This window comes from Pristis pectinata, chromosome 2 (assembly GCF_009764475.1).
Source record: "Pristis pectinata isolate sPriPec2 chromosome 2, sPriPec2.1.pri, whole genome shotgun sequence".
NCBI lineage: Eukaryota > Metazoa > Chordata > Chondrichthyes > Rhinopristiformes > Pristidae > Pristis > Pristis pectinata.
Genome location: NC_067406.1, coordinates 79,214,678 through 79,240,193, shown reverse-complemented (window position 1 = coordinate 79,240,193; position 25,516 = coordinate 79,214,678). Strand labels below are relative to the sequence as shown.

The 25,516-nt window shown below is 38.5% G+C and overlaps 1 protein-coding gene across 18 annotated transcripts in view; it reads right to left on the bottom strand.

Annotated features, from left to right (window-relative positions):
• The window catches only part of lcorl (ligand dependent nuclear receptor corepressor-like), a 90,504-nt gene that overhangs the window by 36,482 nt on the left and 28,506 nt on the right, over nt 1-25,516 (bottom strand). For 7 of the 18 annotated variants that reach the window (XM_052038019.1, XM_052038127.1, XM_052038135.1 and 4 more), the window contains exons 3-7: nt 20,566-20,645; nt 15,403-15,535; nt 12,828-12,992; nt 7,655-7,909; nt 1,099-1,195 (exon numbers count right to left, since the gene is read on the bottom strand). In XM_052038019.1, coding sequence (XP_051893979.1) covers nt 1,099-1,195; nt 7,655-7,909; nt 12,828-12,992; nt 15,403-15,535; nt 20,566-20,645 — 730 coding nt within the window. Of the gene's footprint in view, nt 1-1,098; nt 1,196-7,654; nt 7,910-12,827; nt 12,993-14,449; nt 14,693-14,789; nt 15,047-15,402; nt 15,536-20,565; nt 20,646-22,952; nt 23,051-25,516 lie in introns of those variants that run through there. The other 11 variants (XM_052038032.1, XM_052038039.1, XM_052038024.1 and 8 more) reach the window with 8 other exon arrangements.

Below are 25,516 nucleotides of genomic sequence, written 5' to 3'. Positions count from 1 at the left end.
AGAATTCCTTTTTAAGCAAAATTAAAACTAACTCAAACCAGTCTATCTTGTCACTAGAAATTTCCTTTTGTAATAATGAACTTGGGTCTATTCAATTACTAGTTACATATAGTTCTCATGGCTTGTTTTTGCAGATTCTACACCCATGCCCACCCCAACAATCTTTGCATCTGCCTGTACCAAACTTCCAGAGTTTTTACATGCTGTAAATATTAACCATTGCACATCTTCCAGAGGATGGAATAGATCAGATATTAAAAGTTTTAAGAAGCCTTAGCAAATAATATTCAACCTACAAAGATTAAAAGTATTACACAGGAAGATTAGGCATATAACTTTCTGAGACTTATTAATTTATAATTGAATCCAGATGCATGAAAATCAGATATGCCAACTATTAAGCAGGCATAATTCTGATGACTTGGCAACATCACGTCTAGCTGGTTTGAAGAAGTTTTTGACTGATTCTTCAAATTTCTTAATGACAAGTATTCCCGTAAATGCTTTCATAAGTATGAAGATTTTCAGTATGACAAGTGTTCTGCAAATCTGTGTTAAAATCAAAATGTACCAAATACTTTCTAAATCCCGCAGACAATCAGATATCTGGATAAAGGCTGCCGGACATGAACAACTGGCCATATACCAAATCAAAACTGTTTCGTTAGGAAGATACAGTACTTTCAGCTACTATGTTGCAACACCCATAGAGATTTTACGTATTAATGTAACTCAAAGTGATAGAAAATTAACACGTCCATAAACAGAGCTATTTCACTCTCAATATTTAAATCTTATTTCAGAAGCAAATACAATCCACAACCACTAAGTCCTGTAAATAACTGACAACATGGATTGTTTATCAAAGTACACATATTTTAAACTTAATTGGTTTGAAGAGATGCATGAAAATTGACTATTCCCTTTTAATATGGAACCTACAAAAAAGTCATAATGGTAATGCAGAAGGGTGATGTAACATTGTTTTGTATGAATGGAGCAAAACACTTGTTTAAGACAGAAGAAACAGAAAAAATAGGTTTTGTGTACATGGTTTAAATGTAAATCCTTTGGGTCTATTTCTTTAATGATACTTACCCTGATAATTTGGTAGTGGTTGATGTAGGACAAGATCCAGTTGATAGTGTGGAATTTATACTATTCTTCTTTGTTGACAGATCAAGCACTCCATCTGCTAACAGAAAATTTTGTTTAATTTTTCTACAATAAAGGTCTTTAAGGTGTTTAAACTTCAGCAATATTGACAGTTTGCTTTTTATTAAATAATAAAACCAAACCTGTCAACTCAGGTCTTCAGATAAAATTCCTGTTAATGACTGAGGATGCCATCTTCTTTATAGATGCCAACTGATAATTTCAAAACTCTTTTTTAAAATAGTAGAAACATCTTTGAATTATAAATAAAACTGAATGTGTATTAAAAAACAATAGATAGGGACCCAAAATATCACCAACAATCTGAGGAACTCCAACATGACCAACCTCCCTGGATGAAAAGGAAGGAACTGAACATTTAGCTTTCACTCTTTACAAAGAAAAATGGGGTCTCCCCCATTGGTGAGCTCTTATTAAAGCAGAAAGAATGCTAAAACATTCAACATAACCAAAATAAGCCTAATATGTAGTACACAAGGATGGTGTAAGTGCAAGCAGAGAAAGCAAATATCCACCTCTGACTGAAAATATTTTCTCCATCAAATCCATGAAAATCTATCACTAGCTTTCTTGCCCCAAAGTAAGATAACTTCATATGGGTTATTCGTTTCACTTGAAATTTAATAACTAAAATCATTCATAACATTGGTGAAAAATTGAAATGCCTGATATTAAAATAAAATTAAAGAAAATTTTAATCTGTTTTGAAGAAAAATTATGTGAAAGTTCAATGAAAATAATTTTGTTTTGGAAAGATGAACAATATGAAGACGAATATACAGTATTCCTAAATCATTACTACTTGGGCTCATCAGTGTTGCTAACTTGCAAAATAGTTACTACACTGCCAGAACTTCTACATGAATGAAAAAAAGAGAACATTAATAGAACAACGGGGTTCCTCTCCAAGTTCACGGGAATGCCAATGTAACAGTGGCACTCATCAATTTTATCAATTTCGCCACTAATTCCCATCCTGTTCTCAAATTTACTTGGACTATTTCTAACACTTCTCTCCCTTTGAGACCTCTGTCTCTATCTCAGGAGACAAACGAGCCACTGATATTTACTATAAATCCAAAACTCCCACAGTCCACTAGACTATACCTCTTCCCACACTGTCTCTTGTAAGGATGCCATCCCTTTCTCCCAGTTTTTCCGTCTCCATAGCATCTGCTCTCAAAGTGAGGCATTTCATTCCAGAACATCTGAAATGTCCTCCTTTTTCAGAAAACGTGGCTTCCCTTCAACTGTGGTTAATCAAGCCTTCTTTCATATTTCCTCTGCTTTTCAGACTTCTGCTCCTACCCCAACTCCCTCCAGACAGAGATAGAGATCCCCTAGTCCTCATCATCGTCATTTCTGCTGGCTACAACACGATCCCACCAACAGCCACATCTTCTCCTCCCCACCCCTTTCCACCTTCCGCAGGGACCATTCCCTCCGTAACTCCCTGGTCCGGTCATCCCTCCCCACCCATCCTTCCCTGACTGCTGGTACTATCCCCTGCAACGGCAGAAGGTGTAACACTTGTTCTTACACCTCCTCCTTCACCACCATCCAGGGACTTAAGCATCCCTTCCAGGCGAGACAAAGATTCACGTGCACCTCCTCCAACCTCGTCTACTGCATTTGGTGCTCCCGATGTGGTCTGCTTTACATTGGCGAGACCAATGCAGACTAGGTGATCGATTTGCAGAACGTGTGCTCTGTCCACAATGGCCGTCCTGAGCTCCCAGCTGCATGCCATTTCAATTCTCTTTCCCATTCCCACACTGACCTGTCATCGACCCTGCCTTCTCTACTGCCAGGGTGAGGTCCAACTCAAACTAGAGGAACTTCATACCTGGGTAGTCTACAACCCAATTCCACCTGGGTAGTCTACAACCCAATGGTATGCCACCGCCACCCCCCACCACCCTCCTGGTTCCATCCACCCAGAACACACACAGTTCACCCACTGGCTTACCCCCCCCCCCCCCCCAACTCTTCTGGTTCTGGTTCTGGTTCCATCTGCCTACTCTTGCCTAATGGTTTCCATTATCACCTTCTTCATCTGATTCCAGCACAGGTAGCCTTTGTGTTCCTGCTTATCACCCTCCCAGCTGTCTCAATCTTCACCCTCTCCTTCCCCAACCTGGCTCCACCTGCCTCCTTTTTTTTTGTCTGTCTCCATCTATCATCCACCTGCCTCTGTCTTCAAACTTCACCCACCCTCCTCCCCTGCCTGGCTCAATCTGCCCGTCATCCTTCACCTCTCCTCGGTCCAGCAATCATCTGTGACCGCTGTCTCACTGCTCCCCTTCTCCGCTTTCTACTAGCTATTACCCGTCTCCACTCTCAGTCCTAATGCAGGGTTTCAACCCAAAACATCGACAATTCCTCTCCCCCTACAGATGCTGCCTGACCTGCTGAGTTCCTCCAGCAGATTGTTCATTGCCCCAGATTCCAGCATCTGTAGTCTCTTTTGTCTGCCTGAGTAATCCCACTGCATTTCCCTCTCTCTTACCCTAAGAATAAGGACCTAAAACCTGGAAATCCTCAAAAGTATCAATAGACTTTACCTAGAGTGAGACACGCACCAAAAGAAGCCCCAAGGCTCATCAGCCTGCATCCAGAATGGCCTAATTTCAATCTTTAGGGCTTTTTATTGCAAGAAGCTTCAAGGCTTAGCAGGAAAAAGAATCATTCAAATAAATCACTCAACTGTGGCAAATCCTGTTGTTCCTGTGACCAATAATACTTCATCTATGGTTGTGCACTGCTCTTCAATATTCATGATCATTTCCAGAACCCACTTGTTGCAATTAAAACTATGCAATAATTAACTCCATTATAACTAGCTCTCCCCATAAACATAATTTACTTCGACTGCACTCAGTCACTGCACTGCATGGAACTTTTTTTCAATACTGGAAAAGTGATTCTTGTACCCTGGAGCTCAACAGATGGGAACATCAATTATCTTCATCTTTAACACTTTTAAGAGAGGCCCTATTCAAATCTCGCTACTGCACAATTTATTAAAACAAGTGTGCCTCAAGACAGATAAGCAACAGTCAAGCCTCACCACCAGTTTTCTCAGCAAAGGTTACAAGAAACACAAATGGCTCAAACAACAACATCAAACCTAATCCAGACCACATTTAACCTTCTGTCTATTGTCTGCAGCGTCATAACTTTACACTTCAAGCAATAAGTGCATCTTTCAACTTCAGTGCAATTCACTGGCTGCACCTGAGGGCCGCATTCCATATTATTTCTTGAAGAGGAATGGGTGTGAAGGTCCTAGGTAAGCATCGTGTAAATGTTTTAAATTGTTTTGAAGTATTTGTTTAGTCAACAGTTTCTTTTTTAATCTCTACAGTCTTTGCTCATCCTTTATTATGTGGCTGTACCTTCTCACCATGCTCACCCCACCTTTTCTATTTTACCTATACAGAAACATTTAGTCCCAAAATTTTATCACTCTGAAATGTCTCTGTAATGGCTGTTAGTCAAACTTTTATTTCAATCCACCCCATTAACTGATTCACTCTGCCGTAAATGCTTTATGCATCAAGATAGTGCTTTAAGCTTAAACTTCTTTTATTTTTGACCAGCTTAGTTTCAAATGCCTAAAGACCCTTTTGTAAGCTTGTCCCTTCATACTGTGCTTTTTTTTACCCAAACCACTATCCTGTCTTAAGATTTCAGAAAATCACATAAATCTTACAGCACAGAAAGTGATCACCCAGCCCATTAAGTCCATGCAGGTTCTGTGCAACAATAATCTAGCAAGGTTCCCTCCCCACAGCCCTTTCTGGAAACAGCAGTATTTCATTTACTGTTACTAATTTTACCTTCTCCAGAATCCTCCTATACCACCGTCTTCATTAACTTATAACCTTTTACTAGTTCCTCGATTTGTCAGAACTCATCCAGACATGGTTAAGATGAAGATTGTCCCATCCATGCTTCCTATTAACCCAGTAACAGTGCCGATTGCTCTATAAATCTTAATGCCTGTCCCACCCACCTCTTTCAGCTACACACTTAACCTTCTAACTTTTTCTTGGCCCATTGTCAATTATCACTTTGATAAATTTATTTTTCTGATGTGGGCAGTGTTGGCAAGGACAGCATTTTTTGCCTATCCGTAATTACTCTTGGGAAGTTGGTGATAAGTCATCTTCATGAGCTGATGCTGTCCTTTAGGTGAAGATACTCCCTCACTGTTGCTGGGTAGGAAATTACAGTATTTAGACTCAGTGATGATGAAAGAGCAGTGATATATTTTCAAGTCAGGATGGTTTGTGTCTTGAAGAGGTATCTTTAGGTAGGGCATTCTCATGGTCTTAGGAGTTCATGTACACAGGCAGCAAAAACCTTTAAGCTGATGGATAACAGCTTCATGTAGTTGAGATTTTAATCAGAAAATTTTGACTCCTCCAGCATTACACCTGCCTGACCCATATGAGATCCTTCTGTCTGACTATTAATCCGATCTGTAACACCACTTAACCTACGATTGACTCCACAATCAAAGTGCTTGAGTAACTTCCTTCTCACCAAGCCTCAAAATACCTACACCTTGGACTCTAGATTAAACACTCTTCCCTAAAGATCATTGCACTGCCATTCTTTTAAAACATATTCATTGAAGGCATATGGGTGTCAACGGCACCTAGCACTTATTATTCATCCCCCCTAAGAACAATCTAAGAGTGGTTATGAGTCACAAAGAGACTAGACAGAGAAAATACATTAATTCCTTTTCCTGTAGGATATTAGTGAAATTAATACGTTTTTACAACAATCCAACAGTTTTATGATCATCGTATTAACAATAGCTTTTTAATTCCAGATTTAATTATGTGAACTTAAATTCCCCAGCTGTCATGGTGGAATTCAAACATTTCTCTCTGGATTTATTACAGTAAATCTCTGGACACTAGTCCAATAACTACAATCCTACCCCTAGCCAATAACCTTGTTGTATTTAACTTAGATAAATAATAGCTTAATGTTTCCTACTTTTTAAAAAAATTGATTTTGCTATATACAGCTTCAATTATGTTGCTGCAATTTACTTGCACCAACACCCCACTGCCTGTGTGTACATACCACTATTTGCACCCTTTTCATCTATTTCTTATTCTTTCTATCTCCTTTATTTTATGTTACAAAAGACAAAATTTCAAGGCAAAAATAAAAGACTTTCTTCAAACAAAATATGCATTTTCTGTGAACATCCTTTTGCCTTTTAACCATTACTCAGAAGTAATGAGGGCCAATTTTGTAGTCAAGGAAACTCAGCATGGAAATTATGAAATCTTAAAAAAGATCAAGTTGCTTTTGACCCCTCATTCTGAGCTTGCATATAGTCATACAGCACAGAAACATCCCCTTCAGCCGACCACCTGCATGCCAACTATCAAGTACCCATCTACATGACATGCAAGAGACGGCAGATGCCGGAATAGGCTGCCACTACAGCTATCTATCCTTCCTCAGTACTCGTCTTCCCCAGCAGATTGTTTGTTGCACCCATCTGTGTTAATCCCATTTACTAGCTCTTGGTCTGCTGCCTTCTATGCCTTGGTGATTCCAGTGTTTGTCCAGATTTGTGAGAATACCTGTCTCTACCACCCACTCAGGTAGTGCATTCTAGATTCCAACCACCCTCTGGGTGAACAAGTTCTTTTTCAGATCCCCTCTAAGGTCTTATCCCTGATCAGAGACGTCAAAGGTTCCTATCTGTCTCCCTTGTAATTTTGTATACCTCAAGCATACGTGTAGTCCGCCAACATAGCCCTACTACATTAAAGAACAGTCAAAAGCATTTTCCGTTATATTTGAATTGTGAGATAAGTATGTTGAGAAATAAAATTATTTTTGTCATGCCACATCTCCCCAATTGCATTCTATTTTTAAACAAGATACATTCAATCTCATTCAACTTGCTCCAACATGCCACGTTTTAACCCCACAGCAAACCAATACTAACCTAAGCGAGCACTTGAATCACCTTGACATAGAAGCTACGAACCAAGTGCTGATGAATGGGATTAGTATAGATGGATACTTGATAGTTGGCATGAGTCTGGTGGGCCAAGGGGTCTGTTCTGTGCCGTATCACTCCGTATGAGTTAAGAACGAGTGATCTGAAGCAACTTGATTTTTTTTTAAGAAAGCTTTCATAATTTGACTTTTTCTCAGTTATTTAATAAACCAAATACATATAGTCCTTGCACAAGACTGTCAATTTACTGTCTAAAATTTGACACATTTACTCAGAATAAGGTTGAGGCAATGACTTTCATGACATCAATTTTGACCTGGCTTTGAAACCAAGCTGCAAATGACAAGATGGTAACTTGAGTAAGTTTCCATTAAATTACTTCCATAATGAGCATCCGAAACACCTGTGCAAATCTCACCATTCTCCACCCCCCCCCCCCTCCAATTGCCCCAATTAAAGTGGAAATTTAATTACCTTGTTGAAAACATTTCTGTTGATTTTTATTCACAGTGAGGTCTAATGGTCCCTCCTGCTCCTGATGAAAGGAGTTCTGGGTTTGGTTGGCAGGAGGATCATCTGGGATTGAAACAGATTCATCGGCTGATCCAGTTTGAGTTCCATGAACACGATTACTTCTGGATATATATTCAATTGCAAACTGACGAATCATTCTTTTCATTATTTCCTGAGCAACTAAAGGAATGTTGCGATCACAGTTCTGAGGAAGGTCTAAAAAAAAGATACATTAAAATAGAAATTTATGATGTGTTCATTTTCAATTAGAGGTATATAACATCAAATTAGATGTTTCCCTCTTTCCAAAAATACAATAAACATAATGACATAAACATTTCTCGAAATTTAGGCCAAAAGAAAGGCCCAAGTTCAGCATAATTGCAATTTAAATTTGCCATCTAAATTGTTTGTACTGGATTTACACTAGTCCTGCCCAAACCTTTTCTACCACTTTCACTCTCAGCTGTTCATTCACAGGACTTATCCCTCCATTCAAAAATGCAACTTGTTGGCACTCTATAAGAAATAGTAGAAGGCCATTCAGTGACATAGTAGTTGATCTTCAACCTCAGCGCCACTTTCCTATGTTAGCAGCACAAGACTTGATCATTTTTGAACATAAAGGGAATCAATCACTCTTTGTCACAGAGCCTTCGTGGCCCTTGTGTAGAGAACCCTGAAGTTACACTACCCTCTAAATGAAGAGATTTCTTCTCACCCGAGTCCTGAATTGGCTGATCCTATGCTTTCAGGCCATTACCCCTGGATCTAGATACCCCAGCCAAGATAAACCATTCCAGCATCTACCCTATTAAGCCCAATAAAAATATTGTATATTTCAGTATTAGCACCTTTCATTCTTTTAAACACAAGGGAATAAAGACCCAATTTATTTTAAATCTCCTCATAGAACAATTCCTCATCCTAGTTATCAATCTGGTGAACCTTCATTGCATCCGTCTGTCGTAAGTATATATTTCCTTAAGTAAGGCGGCCTAACTTGTACATAATTGTCCAAATACGGTCTCACCAGGGCCCCATACAATTTCAGAGAAATGTTATGATTTTTCCACTTAAATCCTCGTGATAAAGGCCAACTTCCGGTTTGCCTTCTTAATTTCCTTCTGTACCTATATACTAACTTTATGATTTATATACAAGGACACACAAGTCTCTACATCACTGCTTTTAAATCTATTACCATTCAATCATCACATTATCTTTCCATATTTTTAAACCAAAGTGGATAACTTCATTTTCCATATTCTATTCTATCTACTATCACCTATCCTATTTCATTTATCCTGTCTCCATCTTCCTGAAGCCTCACTTCATAACACACTGCCACCCAGCTTTGCATCATCGGCAAATTTTGATTGGTAAATGGGTTTATTATTGTCACATGCACCAAGGTACAGTGAAAAACTATTTTGCATGCCATCCATACTGATCATTTCATTACAATAGTGCATTAAGGTAGTACAATGGAAAACAATAAGAGAATGCAGAATAACGTGTTACAGTTACAGAGAAAGTACAGTGCAGGCAGACAATAAGGTGCAAGGCCATATCAAGGTATAATGTGATATATTACACTTGATCCCTTCATCCAAATCAATGACACAGTGCCATCAGCTGGTGCCCTAACACTGATCTCTGGGCTACGCCACCAGTTACAAGCTCCAAACAAGAGAATTATATTAACTCCTACTGGTTTCTGTCTGTTAATCAATCCTCATTGACTCCAGTATATCATCTCCAATCCCATGTGTTCTAATTTTGTTTAATAACCTTGTGTGGTTCCTTAAAGGCCCCGTGAAAGTCTAATACACCATATTAGTTGGGTCCCCCTTAACCATCCAATTAGTTACAATCTCAGGAAATAAAAAGATTTGCCTTTCAGAAATATGCATTGACTGTCCAATCTTTTACATTACAAGTGCACAGTTCCCACTTCCTTGAATAAGATCCTACCAATTTTCACACTATTGATGTCAGGTCAACAACAATGAAGAAATATAGTTCCCCATTTTCTCACTCTCTAACTAGTGGGATCAAATTTGCAACCAATATGTGGGAACCATTCTTCAATTTATGGGCCTCAAGAAAATGATAACCACTATTGCCATAACCTGCAAACCTTTGGAACAGATGGTAATTACATCTGCATTTGGACCCAATGCTCTTCTCAACACCCCCAATTAATATTAATTTCTTTTAATTCCATATGCACTCTGGCTCTTATTTCTGGGAGGTATTTTTACATCCTTTGAAGGCAGGTAAAATATTTCCTTAATTTCTCTGCCATTTATTCCTCTAATTTCTTCAGTTAAGTTTTGCTAATCTTCATTTTTACCCATCTTTTGTAACTTTTATTAATTATTCCCATATTCCACATGGCCCTTCCTTATCAGTGCCTTGGTCCTCAAATGCTGTTCTCAATCCTCAGACTCATTTCTCCTATTGGCAACATAAGCCTTTCCCTAATACTTTGTTTAGCTTCCTTACTTTCCTTAAGTTGTTATTCACAGTTGGACCATTTTTCCTGTTGGATTTTTGTACCTTAAAATTTGTTGCAGACTATGTATTAACTCTTTACATGTTACACTGTAGATCCCTGACCTACCATAGCGAATTCAAGTTTTTGTTTAGATGCAAGACCCTGGTCTTGTATTGAACCAAATCATTTTCAAATCTTAATATTCTACCATGATCATTCTTCCCCAAAAGAGACCCTTATCAAATTTAATTAGCCCTTTCCCATTGCACAATATTCAATTTAAACCAACCTGTTCCTCAACAAAATCAATCTACAATATTATTTTGCATACATTTCATGAAGTTTTCCTGCAAACTAGTCTACATAAACTAGGCAAAACAAATTAAAGTCCCCCCATAATTGTTGCTATACACTTTACCCAGCCCTCTAAATTTCTGATTTGTATTCTGCCTTACATTACCTTTGGTTTTTGGGATGTTTTATCCTCCTTGCTGTTTCTTAGCGCCATCAAAACTGATTCTATTACTTGATTTTGCAAGCCCAGTCTTCTCCCTCTCCACTGCCTTTATCATCAGGGTCAAACCTCATCCTTTTTGCTATTTGCTGGAGTATGAAGAACACCTATACCAATGACATTTATGACTACTTTTAAGCAATGAATTTCACACTTGTACCTTCAGTTCTGCAGCAATTTGTTTTGTTCTCCAAAATATTTTGAATGCATTAAGCTGCTAATGTTATGCCCAAGTCTTCCTCCATTTAATTTTAAATGCAAAACAAACAGCAGCATTTTAAAATATCTGGCAAAGAAGGGCAGCAGGCACTAGCATGAGCCACTGATAAAAAGTTACAGTGCTCAGTATTATTCCCTTGTACCTAGAGGATGTAAAGATCATGTTGAAGGAACACATGAATTTCTACACAAGTAGAAAATATGGTCATGTGCAAAGTTATACATTTAGACCCAGAACTCCAGACTACTCAAATGTTATCAATCGAGATGAACATTAGATTGGCTGTCCATTTTAATACCTCCAAACTGTTCCATCTCCCACCGCAGATGAGCTAGGGAGCTACAAGACTGGTAGGGACCACAACCAAGTCCCTTAAACAATCAGGTGTCCAGAAGTACATGCTATAAAAGGATATCAAGGATGGTAGCTTTCTGTACACAGGACAATTTGGCTTTGCAGAATAGCTTAGCTTAGACATGCAAGAACCCAAGGGATTAGAAGATCCCAACATGGCCCATTTCCATGGAATCAACACCAGGAAAGGCAGACGGCTGTTCCTAGCAGAGATATTTAGCAACTCATTTCCACACCTTCAGAGCTCCATCAACAACTAATAACCACAAGGGTGGACTGTTCCCTCTGGGAAAAGTAGCCATAAAGACAACATCAGGCAATGCAAGACACAATTTAATGTTTATTCAACAGTAGAACACAGACATGCTTTGAACCTCAATAAGTGAATGTTCAAACTGAAAATACTGATGAGTTCTATAATTGTTCTGCAAAAGGTGCAACATATACCCACATAGAACATTTTAATGTGAACCTCACAGCTGTGGCTGTGCCTAAAGGGTAGCAATGACAGCACTACTGGTTAAATATCAAACTAAAAATTATTGCAACTTCAAATGCACTTTACTGTAAACATTTGTGTTTATTCATTCTTAAACATTGTAAACAATCAGCTGCAGTAACTCAATATAGATAACATTTTAACAATTTATAGTAACTTATAAAGGCAAAAAAACTAAAACAAAAAAGTTAACCATAAACTGGTCACACTTTTGTCACATCATACTATAGCCCTAGAATGAGAAAGTACAGCAGTAAAGGTGCTCAGCAAGTGCACATTGTTACTAATCCTTGTCCTTTTGCTTGGTGCCAAGATTAAATTCTTGTTTACAATAATATTTTGCCAACAATTTTTTTTTAAAAAAAGTCAAGAACATGATGGCCAAGAACTTAATGCAAAAGGGATGTCAAGCTGAGCTGCTATTCAATGTATAGCAGTTTGCACCTGGAATGTAGCTGATGCTTACTGCACCTCTGAAGCAACCTCAGTCTGTTCTATGCTGGTTCTGGGGTTGGAGTGGTAAATGTGGGAGGCATCAAATGATATGACACTAGACATGTAGCTGTGATTGTCAGCCAACTTGCCAATGCCAAAATTTTCCATGCCCTCCAACTACACCAACTCTTTAATTGGTCAAGGATACCATTGATGGCTTGATGAAATGGTTGTAATTCACAAAAGTGCCCTTAGTGACCACATTATAAATGGCTCCAAATAATTGGTGACACAGCCCAAATTATGCATTTACTTGGCATGCTCCTGAAGCATTTGCCTTTCCAAATGCAAACATTTAAATCTGGGTGGTATTCCCCATCTTTCCTTGGATGCCTTCAAGCCTTTGCCAGTGGAGAAGTGGCAATTATCATCCTCAAACTCCATCTGACCACTTTCTGGCCTCTGAATTGGCAGTCAGCCAAGTTGCTTACTAGGCTTTGCCACTACAGCTGCTCCATGTTTGGATCAGCACTACTGCCCAAGACAGAAGAGTGTAGTAATTTGGGGGTCGGGCTGTTGGAGCCAGGATACAGCAAAAAGTATTCCTACGAGCAAGGGGATGCATTCTTTCCCGCCACATCAGAATCTGCATGGTGATATGCAGGGATGAGAAGAGACAGCCTTTTTCACCATTTTGCTTGGAGGTATTCATCCTCCTCCTGTCTTGCTTGTAATTCTTTCCTTCTAGGACAGGATGCTTTGGCTTTGCTGGACCTGAGAGGATAAAAACATAGGGTGAGAATGGATGCAGTTTCCATTTTAAGAGGAGAGTTAGAATGGGTCTATGATCTGAAGTTCTGCTCTGCTGTTGCACTTCAAGTCTTGGTATAATAAAATTCACCTCAACACTTGGTGCTGCTGACCACAGCTGTCATCCAGGGTAGGTCTGCAGATGACATGAAAATCGGTGGAATTGAGGATAGTAAGGAAGGTTGTCAAATGATAGTGCAGGATATAGATCAGTTGGAAATTTGGGCCAAGAAACAGCAGATGGAGTTTGTGTAAGGTGTTGTGTTTTGGAGGTCAAATGCAAGAGGAAAGTATATATTAAATTGCAGGACCCTTGAGAGAATTGATGTACAGAAGGATCTTGGGGTACAAGTCCATAGCTCTCTGAAAGTGGCAACACAAGTGGATAGCATGGCAATGGCAGCATATAGTATGCTTGCTTTCATCAGTTGGGGCATTGAGTACAAAAGTCAGGAAGTCACATAGAATTTCTATAAAACTTGGTTAGGCCACATTTGTACAGTGTGCAGTTCTGGTTGCCACACTATAGGAAGAATGGGGAGGTTTTGGAGAGGTATACTGGGATGTTGCCTGGATTGGTGTATTAGCTGTGAGAAATTGGACAGACTTGGATTGTCTTCGCTGAAGCATCTGTTAGGTTGCCTGTCAATGTCTGAAGTATATATAATTATGAGGTATAGATAAGGTAGATAGAATCTTTGCCCCAGGATGGAAAGGTCAAATACTAGAGATGGGGAATGTTTAAAAGGAAATGTGCAAGGCAGGTTTGTTTTAACAATGGCAGGTGACTGGAATGCCCTGCCAGGGGAGGTGGTAGAAGCAGATACATTAGTGAAGTTTAAACAGCATTCAGACAGACATGAACAAATCATGGAAGGGAAGGATATACACCACATGCAAGCAGATGGGAGTGGTTTAGACTGGCATCATGGTTGGCACACACATTCTATGAAACACTAGGGACTCAAAGCTTTTCCTCATGGGAGGTCAAGATTGTGGTGTACAAGGTACTCCACCAGTGCATCTCTCTCACATGCACAATACCAACATGTCCTGAAAAGGCACAGGAGAATGTAGGAAGAGTATGTAGTTTGCCTACTTCATGTAGAAAAGGCATCAGTGCCAATTAGGAGCCATCTTAGTCTCTGAGGGAATAAATGATCACAAGATTAGGTGATTAATGTGCCCTTATTACTCAATGTCCTAGTGTTAAAAAACTCTACTTCAGAAATAAAACAAAATCCTGATGTCTTCCAAGTAGAGACAGTTACCACTACAGCTAGCCATCACCTGCTTTTGCAGGTACTAGGCAGTGGCTGATGATACTGCAATGTTAATACCAGATATTGCTCAAAAATTAATCTTAAAATTTATGTTCAACTTTGACATCTGAAAGGGAGAGATCAGGGCAGGTGTCTTACCTCATCAGCCTTGATCAGGTTGCTGAACTTCTCACAACACCGTTTAGGATATGCATGGTCACAAAAATTTCTACAAAGAGCAAGTGAGGCCTCCTTCAGGCACTCTGGCTAACTTTTGAGGAGGCTACATCCTTGCCACCAAGCAACTCATCTTTCTACAGCTTGACTTTCTCCAAGACAGCCTGCAACTAAGCAGTAGCAGCAGGCCTAATCTCACTGCATGCCCCATCTCACTGCATGCCCCTGCCAAAACAAAAAAGAACAAACTTGAGAGATAGGAAACAACCTTTACAGTAAATTATATCAAAGATTGGTTGACAAAAAAAAATTGTCCACTCACCATAAATACCATGCCTCAAATGTTGGTTGTTAGTCTATTTTGACTTTTTTGGTACTGCTTCTGTTGCCCAGGGGCTGCAATTACTTACACCTCTTCTGAGCTTCTTGCTTATACCAGATTATGTGCTCCAGCATATGCTAATAAGATTCTCTGGAAATTGTACTGCAAGTTGCCGTCTGTAAGATTAGTGTGGAGACTTGTGTAAATTTTGGCCTAACTTGCCTTTTATGCCAATGCCAATCCAGGTACTTCAAGGCCTATTAAGCCATTAAAAATGACAATAAACAAAAGTGAAGTTATTTTGCAAACAACCAGTAGATGGTGTTGGTGTGTCTTTAATAATAAAAAAAATTTAAACTTGGAATGTAAAGCACAGTTTGGAATATGTAAACGATTGACCCAAAGTGTTTTATTCCTTGGAAGGTACCAGACACAATGTTAAATGAGGATGCACGTTTCATGCACCTCTCAGTATATACTTTTATGCATGTACATTGATTGCAATAAAAATCTGAACATATTTAATTCAAACAACATTGCAAATTAGAATATTTTTGGTCAACAAAACTGAAGATTCAAGTAGTCTTAAGAAATCAAAGCATAAATATTATACCTTTTTTATGAAAGATAGCATTAAGAAATTTGTCTGCTTGGCATTCAAGCTGTTCAGTGTGGGACTGCCCCTGAGATAGAGATTCCTCAGTAGATGTCAGTGTTGGAGGTGCATTCACAGATGAGATATGCTCCTAGAAATAGTAATGAATTATGCTCAGAAATATCTTAAAATAAATGAAACAACAATGAAAAAGATTCAGATTTCACATTGAAAACATGCCATATTTAATCACTAGTTTCTATTTTTAGTCGATTATAAATGAACCTAAAGATTTAGCTCCTTGTACATAATGAATTTACAATTATAAAGTCACATACAACTAAACAATTTTAATTAATAGATAAATAGGCTTAAGGGACTGTATGCCCCATTCCTGCTATTGTTTTATCTTTTTATCCAGATGCTTGGTCATCCTTGTTTATGTTCCAATTTATTACTTTTTTAAAAACCTATTTAATGGTAACACAAGTCCTCTGGAGAACTAAAAAGTTCTAAAGGCATGGATTAGCAGAGTTTCTCTTTATAATCTTTACATTTTCCATTTGACTTCAAAAATTCTGGGATGCATAATTCTAGGCCTGATTTTCATCTTTCAATTCTACTGTTGCATTACACCCTTATTCTCGCCCCTTTATTAGTTACACCATCTGAGAACTGAAGTGTTTAGTGTCTGAAGTGTTTAGTTTACTCCAATATCTTTATATTTAAACCACTTTTACTTTGTATTTTTCCCCCCAAATGGTTTTGTTTCACTTTGTAATCTCTAGCCGTTGTCAATGTCAGCTTTCTAAATTATCTTCATTTTTCCATCTACTTACATTTGATTTGCTTAATTTTGATTCAGATGAAACCCATCATGACACTATGTATAGGCTTATTAATATCTCTACTTGTACAAGAAACCTCAGCCTTCACCATACCACCTTTACAAATGAGATCTTCACATCAACCTTAATTATCTTGTGTGAAGATTTCCCCATTTATCATTTTTCTTTTCAATTTATCAGAGAAAGTTCCTCTTTGTCATTGATTAAATTTTTAGAGAAAACTCAAAGTATGATATGGTTACTGTTTTTATGTGTTCATCCAGCTCCTTATACAGCCCATTTCCTAAACCTAGGCTGAATTGTTTCTTCATTTATTTAAAAACATATTGAAAGTTCTTACTGGTTTTCTCTAAGTCATTTAATTCTTCCTCTAGCACAGTTCCTCATTTGGCAGTGTATATTTCACTCCCAACTGTGTAACAGCTTGCCCCTTATTCCTCAAGGATTCAGCTTTTGGACCATTCTTGTCATTTCTATGCTGTACGAAATCTTTTGATTAACACCTCGCACCTTCTCCTAGAGACCAAATTTATTCCTCCCAAAAGTTTTAAGCACAAATATTCTGCTCCCAGTTGTAACCTGGTCCAAACTAGCTAACCAACATTCATTGGCACTTTGTCAATGCCTACAGCAAATTTGTGTTATTTCCTCACCCATTTTATTCACTGCTCTGTGCATTTATGCACAAACCAATCAAGCAGATCTGAGCAATTCATCTTTCTGGTTCTCGATTTGCAAGAAAGGAAGTGAATTTGCCAACGATTGCCAACAGATGCTATGTATCAGTTATTTCATAAAACATCAGGCAATTAACTTCACCCAGAACAGTTAAGTGATGGCCCCACTAAAAATTCAAAGAGTGGGAGCACACTGAACTTCGTGAAGATTTTACCTTTATGCAAGACCAATAACATTTGTAGGGGTAAGAGTGGAGGTTTTCAAGGAAAGTTCCCAAGTTTAACACTGGTTCTCAAAGATTGTTCCAGTGGGGGTGGTAGAGTAGCAAAGCAATGAATTACTGCCTTGGTTCGTATGATCAAGGCAAAAAAAAAGATACTATTTCTTGGGAATTCCAAAACATTTCAATGTTCACAGTAATAGGAGTTTGCTCAACTCCTGTTTTTGAGTTATTGAATGAACACCATGTCCAGTTTTCCTCATTCAGAACAGTCAAACAGTTTTCAGGGTCATGTCTGAAGAAATCTCAAACTGCCCACCTTTTCTCCCTTTATACTGGGCTCGTGTGAATAGAAATAGCATCATCTTATCACTCATAAAATGTTTTCTGAAATCTCTAATTTTCAATGTTAATACACTTTGGCTGGATGCCTCTTCCAGATCCTCATCTATATTTCCTGAACTGTTGGTCCAATAAGTTCCTCAGACCTAGTTTTCTTAATACAATTAAAAAAAAAATGTTATGGTCAAAAATCCTGAAGAGTGACTAATTCTACTGATAACCAAGGAGATCATACAAGTGGCTCATGTTATAATGGAGAATCCAAAGTACACCACTTTCTGCAGAGCAAGCACAGTTGACAGTACTGTACAGGTGACCAACTCAGTAGTTGATAATTAGGAAGTTCATGCAAGTGTCTGTGACTAAAAGCAGAAACCATTGTCAACTGCAGAGCATTTTATACAGGCAGCCTAACACTGAAGCAACAAAATGCCAACTGACATCTGTTTTCATAAAACTTTACTGTTTGGATTGAAAACAGGAAATGCAGCCAAGACTCCATTGGTCAGGGAGCATCTGTGGAGGGAAAAAGTTAACATTCCAGGTCCTTGGGAAAAAACAAGCAACTGCAGATGCTAGAAATCCAAAAAATGCTGCAGGTACTCAGTCAGCATCTGTGGAGAGATAAAGAGTTAACGTTTCAGGTTGCTGACCTTTCATTCCAACTGGGCAATGTTGGAGACATAACAGGTTTTAAGGAGTACAGAAAAATGAAAAGGGAGCAGAGAATAAAAGGGTAGACATGTGGTAGGGTGAAGGGCTAAGATTAAGAGACAAAAGGGTATAATTTGTCCCAGATGAAAGGAGATCATAATGAGATCAAAGATAAAAGATCAATCTGAAGAGGTGTAAACAGGAGAACCAGAATCATTATCTGCAGTTATCGTCATGTTGGCCAATCCCCTCGCCATCAGATTTCTGAACAGTCCATGAACACTACTTCGTTATTCACTTTTTTTGCACTATTTTGTAATTTTACAGTAATTTTAATGTCTTTGCACTGTACTGCTGCCACAAAACAAATCTCACAACACAAGTTAGTGATAATAAACCTAATTCGGAATTGTTTGGGGGAGCGGGTGGGGTGTACAACTCACAGCAGAGCCTATTGTACAGGAGAGGGTCTATTATACTGCAAATAAATTCAATTTAGTAAATAGTATTTAGAGAGAATTTAAGAAACTAACAACTTTTTCCAGCTAAAGCAGAGTTCTTTTCAGAAAAACTAAGCGAAACAGTGTAACAATGTCATTTCAGTCACCTAGAGCAGAGGGGAGAAGCAGTGTGGGGTGGCAGTCACTAAGCCTAATTAACAGGGAGTTGCCCTATATTCTCCTCTCAGGCTGGCAACAGCATTGCCATCATGTCCAACCTTAAATTATTGAAGGGGCAATTACTGTGGATGCCGGAAATCTAAAACAAAGACATTATACTTCAGATTTCTAGCATCCACATCATATTTTTGGGTAATTTTAGACAATAAATCTGCATCTCCAATATATACTTCCCCTGGCCAACCTTATTTGGAATATGTAGAATGAATGGGTTACCTCAAACGGTTGGACAGACATCACTTGTATCCTCTAGTGCTTGAAAAGATAGTGATTCTCAAATAATGTAGGCATACAATTCAAAGTTTGTTCCTTTAAATTAGGATACTGCCATTCTGAAGTGATCACAATAAAAGATAACAATGTTTCCGAGTGTTAGGTTTGCATGAAATAGAGCTGTGTGTAGAAATTAACTCACTATGAAATATATTATGAATGTTCCCACACTAGGCTTGCAATCTATACAGTTGAATTGCTGTTTTGGAAAGTGATACAGTTGGTGTTTATTTCTTCCAGAGAAAATGATGATCTATACAAATTCAGTTTGGAATCAGTAAGATGGTATGTAGTGGCGAACAGATTAGGGGCCAGCAAATACATTTTACAAGAACATATCTGCAAATGCACTTACTCATACATTCACTTATTAATTCATTCCATTCCACCATGGCAACTATTAAGAAAAAAACTTCATAACTCAGCTTTATACAATAGCACAGGCAAACTCCAAGGACAGTTTCCAATCTCACCCAAAAACGTGCAGTGGCGCAAGGGTGAAAGATGAAACTCAACATTCACTGCAGTGCTGGTGGCAGGCCCTCTTGAACAGTTAGAATCCAGCCGATTTTGTTTTTTTTAATTGAGATTCACATAAAAGTAATGTAGCACTAATTTATGCTAACTATTGTAGCAGCTAGTTTGAAAAGAGCAGGACACACAATCAGCATTTGGTGATGTTTGTGGGTGGAATATTGGCGAGGTAAATGGTTGATAATGAGCAAATAATGCCACTGATTTTCCAAGAAATGGCATGCTGGGAGTCAGTTTAATGTTGACTAAAAATTGACACTTCCATTACACAGCATTCCTCCACTGCTGCATTATTATATTGATAATGTTCTTGTGCCCCAATTTCTAAATGTTAATTCTCTACCTTACTTCCTACAAAAAGTTAGAATGCACTCTGTATGGATTGAATGATTTATTTACTTTGGGCAATACTGGAATTTGTCATCTCATCAATTTACACTCCATTCATTTACTCTATTACCCCCCTTACCAGTGAGATTTTAGCAACATTCAGTTTTTTTTTAAAAACCATGAGAAAGTACTGAAGTATTCCAGCCACATATTCTACCTTTATCAATTGATCATTTCCGCAGCCCCAAATGGACCACCTCTCCCAAAGTCACGTAAATAATAGGCAGGTAGCAAAAGACTTTCAGGTTCATTTTTTTGTAAAAAAAAAATGTGCCATCCTATTCTCACACTTCCTGCTCATCTATTTTCCTCTTCACCCTACTTTTCAGTTTACTTAGTTCTCACTAAGACTCACTTAACATGCACTAACTGCTGAGAAACAAGCAGTTCACCTGATCAACTATCACCAAATATTGATCATGCCCTTTGCAAAAATCCCAGTTTGCAAATAAAATGAAAGTCTGGATATAGTAAGATAAATAAAGGTGAAAGTCGTATGTTATATAGTTCATCAAGGCAAACTTAACTTTCATTTGGAATGATCATACAGTGTTTGACTTACCTTGACTTTCTCTCTCCTTATGCAACAAAATGAACAGTTTTCATTCATAGACCAGTCAGTCACTTCTTCAGGTTCACAGTCTTAGATTAAAATAAAGATATTTTAATCTATTATACAGCACAAATCAAATGCATTTTCTGTAACTACTAAAAGGCCGTTCAATCAATAATTATGTAGGTGACAATATGTTACAATCAGCCCTGCAGCAAAACATTATATCTGCAATTATGACAATGTTTTAAAATTAAACAAATCTTCCATGAACAAATGGACAGAGCTGCAACATTTATTTTGAGACACTGGTCACTAAAGACTTGAGCACTGCCCAATACCCCCTTGCTAGCAAATCTTTTCCAGATACCAAAGGGGGGTGGGGGGGCACGGTGGGGGTATATATATATATAAAAAAAATCAGCAAAATCATACTAAATACAAAAACTTTGATCCAGAATTTCCAGGAACTATAGAAGTCAGATGGTGCACTAGGTTGACAATTGAGCCTGCCAAAGTTTCATTTCTATTAGAATTAATTTTCATCACAACAGCAAACTCATGTGCCAATAGAGTCCTTTCCCAGAATGACAACACTGACAAAAAACTGTTCTGATGACTTAATTATTTCAAAATAGTCAACTAATAAGCATTAGAAATTTTTCAGTATCTGCATATTCTTTTCTGTACCTGCACATCACAGCATTAGTAGAAATCAAAAATTGTGGCCTAATCTTGTCCAGGCATGCTACCCACAATGGGAATATATCAATATGTCCTCTTTGACACTATAATGGTCAGAACACCTTTCCTAGGCTGTTTCAATTACAAAAGTGGGCCATCCTTCACCACCATAGCCATTGACAGCCAAAGATGGAGTCACTATCACTTCTTCAGATACCAGCAAATGAATTGTACTCAACCTGGTAACACGAGCACAAGTGTCATCTAGAGTCAGAGTCATACAGCACTGAAACAGGCTCTTCAGCCCAACTGGTCCATGCCATCCAACCTAGTCCTGTTTACCAGCAATGGGTCCACATCCTTCTAAACATTTCCTATCCATGGACCTGTCCAACTGTCTTTTAAAATTTGTTATTAAACCTGCCTCAACCACTTCCTCTGACAGCTCATTCCATATACATACCACTGTGTAAAAATATTCCCCCTCAAATTCTTGTTAAATCTTTCCCCCCTCACCTTAAACCTATGCCCTCTAACTCTCGATTCCCCAACCCCAAGTGAATTCACCCCATCTGTGCCCCTCATTATTTTATGCACATCTATAAGATAACTTCAAGTCTCCTACAAGCCAAGGAATAAAGAACTTAAAAAAAATTTTACTCAGTGCCCTTGCTGGTGAAGGATTTTGGCACACTGGCCTTCATCTGTCTACCTGCGACTCCACTCTCAGGGAACCACGTACTCGAATTCCAAAATCCGTGTTCTACAACACTCCCCCGGGCCTTGCCCTTTACTGTGAAAGTCCTACCTTGATTTGACTTTCCAAAATGCAATGCCTTGCACTTATCTGAAACAAATTCCATTTGCCATTCTTTGGCCCACTCAGCTGCTCAAGATCCCCCCGTAATTTTTGACAACCTTCTTCGCTGTCCATTACACCACCTATTTCAGTGTCATTTGTAAACTTAGTAACCATGCCCTTTACATTCTTATCCAAACTGTTGATATAGATGACAAATAATGGGTCCAGCACCGATCCGAGGCACATCCCTTGTCACGGGCCTCTAGTTGGAGAAACAACCTTCCATCACCCTTTGCTTCCTACCATCAAGCCAATTGTGTATCCAATTAGCCAGATTCCATGCAATCTCACCTTCCTGAGTAGCCTACCATGTGGAACCTTAAAAGGCCTTACTGAAGTCCATATAGACCACATCTACTCACCTGCCCTCATAGACCTTCTTGGTCACATCAAAAAAACTCAATCAAGTTCGTAAGACACAATCTCTCATTCACAAAGCTGTATGGACTACACCTAATCAACCTGTCTTTCCAGAGGCATGTACATCTTATTCCTCAAAATCCTCTCCACTAACTTACCTAGCACAGACTTACTGGTCTGTAGTTCCTACAATTTACTTTGCAGCCCTTCTTAAAAGGGCACACCATTCACTACCCTCCAGTCTACTAGCACCTCACCTGTGGCTAACAATGATGCAAGTATCTTAGCCAGGGCTCCCACAATTTCTTTTCTAGCCTGTGTTCTTGGATATACCTAGTCAGGCCCCAGAGATTTGTCTACCTTCATACGTTAAGATGTCCAGCACCTCCTCTACTGTAATACGGACTACCCCCAGTAACTTTCCCTAGTTCCAAAGTCTCCATGTCTTTCTCCATGGTAAAAAAACAGAAATATTTATTGAAGACCTCACCCATCTCCTGTGGCTCCACACAAAGATGTCCACTTTGGTCTTTGATGGGCCCTATTCTCTTCGGTTTCGCCTTAATCTTCTCTGCCAAAGCCATCCGTCTCAAACAAGAGTAAAGATTGTGTGAGAGGGCAGCATAAAGGTAGCAGTTCCAAGAATCTTACAGCCCATTGTGCCTGTAACAACTCATTAAGAGAACTCTAATTTCACATTTGATGCTGGAGAAGGCTGCCTAAGACTGACACCAAGTGGGCCTAATTGAAATTCAAAACTCTCACCCCGCCCCCCCCCCCCCCCCCCCCCCCACCCCATCTTGCCTACTAGATACACAGTCCCACAAGTACAGGCTTCAGGTGAAGAAGCCAGCGACTCCAACATCTACAGCTATCTGCCAGGTCATCAGGGTAAACTGGATGACAACTTCTCTTCCTGGTACAGAAGCCCCATACAATACATGACTGTTGGCAACCCAAGTGATTAGTACAGTTATTTATAAATTCTATGCTTGTGGTAAATTAGACGGCATTAAACTCAGTACTACCATAAATGAGATTGGAAGGCAGGAAATAGAAAATAAACTTTTTGCAGAATTACAGCATGCACCATGTGAGAGTTTCCAGGAAATTTTTATCCATTAATTTCTTCAAAGCCAAGATACAAGAAAAACTTCCACAATTAGGAAATGCTTGAGATAAATTGCCCAAATCTCTTTTTTTTCTTTATTTAATGCATTGACTGTACCATACTAATAAACTAATCAGGAACTGAATGATGAGAGAATCTTAAGAAAAATATTTTCAGAAACAATCAATTAATTGCAAATCATCCACATTTGGTGATAATAGGGAGACTATTTCAGGGCATTTATACCAGAAATCTTCGAGTAACCATATAACAATTGGAACCACCTTTGCATACCAAGGCATCTCTCATTAAACCTCAGTTCAAGATTATTTCCAGTGATCTACATTAACCATATTTAGCAGATATTCCAAATACAAAAGGCATAAAAAGTGTACATGTTTTATACTTGCTTTAATTTCTTGCAGACTTACTAAACTTCTAAAATCCAAAGTATTGATTTTATAACTAATGATACAAAAGGGAAGACAAATCACTCGAGCAGGATACAATCTTCAGATGGCATCAGGACAAGTTACTAATTGATTCAGCACAATCCTTTTTCAGCCTTTATTCGAAAAAATGTGTTATATCACTTAGAGTAACTGAATACCTTACTAATCCTTCTGGGCAAAAACAAAGCCATTATCACTGCAGTATATCATGTGACATGAGAATTATACATGCAGTATATCTGTTAATGAGAATTATTCAATCACAGAAATTGTTCAATGAGAATCTGAATATACTGCACTACTAATTCCAAGTTTCCAACAGAAAGATCATAAGTTGCCTTCTATAAATTTTCTTTAAACTATGTTAGGGGAGAAGGCTGGGGGCAAGAAACATGGGAGACACTCTTAAGATTGATGCATATTCTAAATGCCCATCATAGTCAGTGGCACAATTTATATTGAAGGACAAGCTCAAGCAACTGGGATACTTCTGGCCTGAATCAAAGCATTGCAGGTACATAGTGAAGCTTTTGCATCTTTGTATACTACAGATTAATTCACATGGCTATGGCTTCGGCTTCAAACTTCAATATTCTTATTATTCCCCCAGCCTGCAAGGTATTCATGACCATTTCAGGGGTACTTTCTTAGAAATCCTTGATGGGTAATAAAAGTTGCCATGCAGAATATTATCCACCCAGGAGTAGTAAGAGTACAACACCTTGACTAAGCCAGTTAATAAGCAAGCTATTGAAAGCCTTAAGTGAGAATGAAATGATCAGCAGGACCATGTACCAGACCTTTATTGTAGTCCAAAACTTAATCAAATTGGAAAACCCAAGGAAGTATATAATTATCTCCTGCTTGCGTAAATGACTCCTCAAAATGTGGCACTGGTAAAAGTGGAGCACTGTCAATCAGTTGCTTTCCATTCTTTTTCAGACCAACACTAGTGAAGCAGCTTTACATTTCTAATAGCTTGGAGTAGAGATTCAATTTCAACATTAGTATTACTGAAGAATACTCTTTGGATGCAATTTGAAGTTAACACAAACTTCAAGGTGAAGATGGTTCTAAACTGGAGCAGGCTAATTTTGGGAGAATTATGCAGGATCTAACAGATGTCAATTGGGTGAGCCTGTTTGAAGGGAAAGGAATGAATAGCAAGTGGGAGGATTTTAAGAGTGTGATATCAAAAGTCCAGGTGCAGCACGTCCCTGTTAGGCTGAAGGGTAAACCTGGCAAGTTTAGGGAACCTTGGCTGATGAGAAATATTGAGGCCCTGGTCCAGAAAAAGCATATATTGGGATTTAGAAATCAGGTATGAGCGAATCCCTTGGTGACTATAAAAGATTAAAAATACTCTCGAGGAGGAAATCAGGATTTCCTGGTGGGTGGGTGGGGATTGTTAAACAAATATTTCTCTTATGTTTACTGAGAAAATCATGGTTGCTCAAGAGATAAAAGGAAACGAGTGGTGGTGTTTTGGAG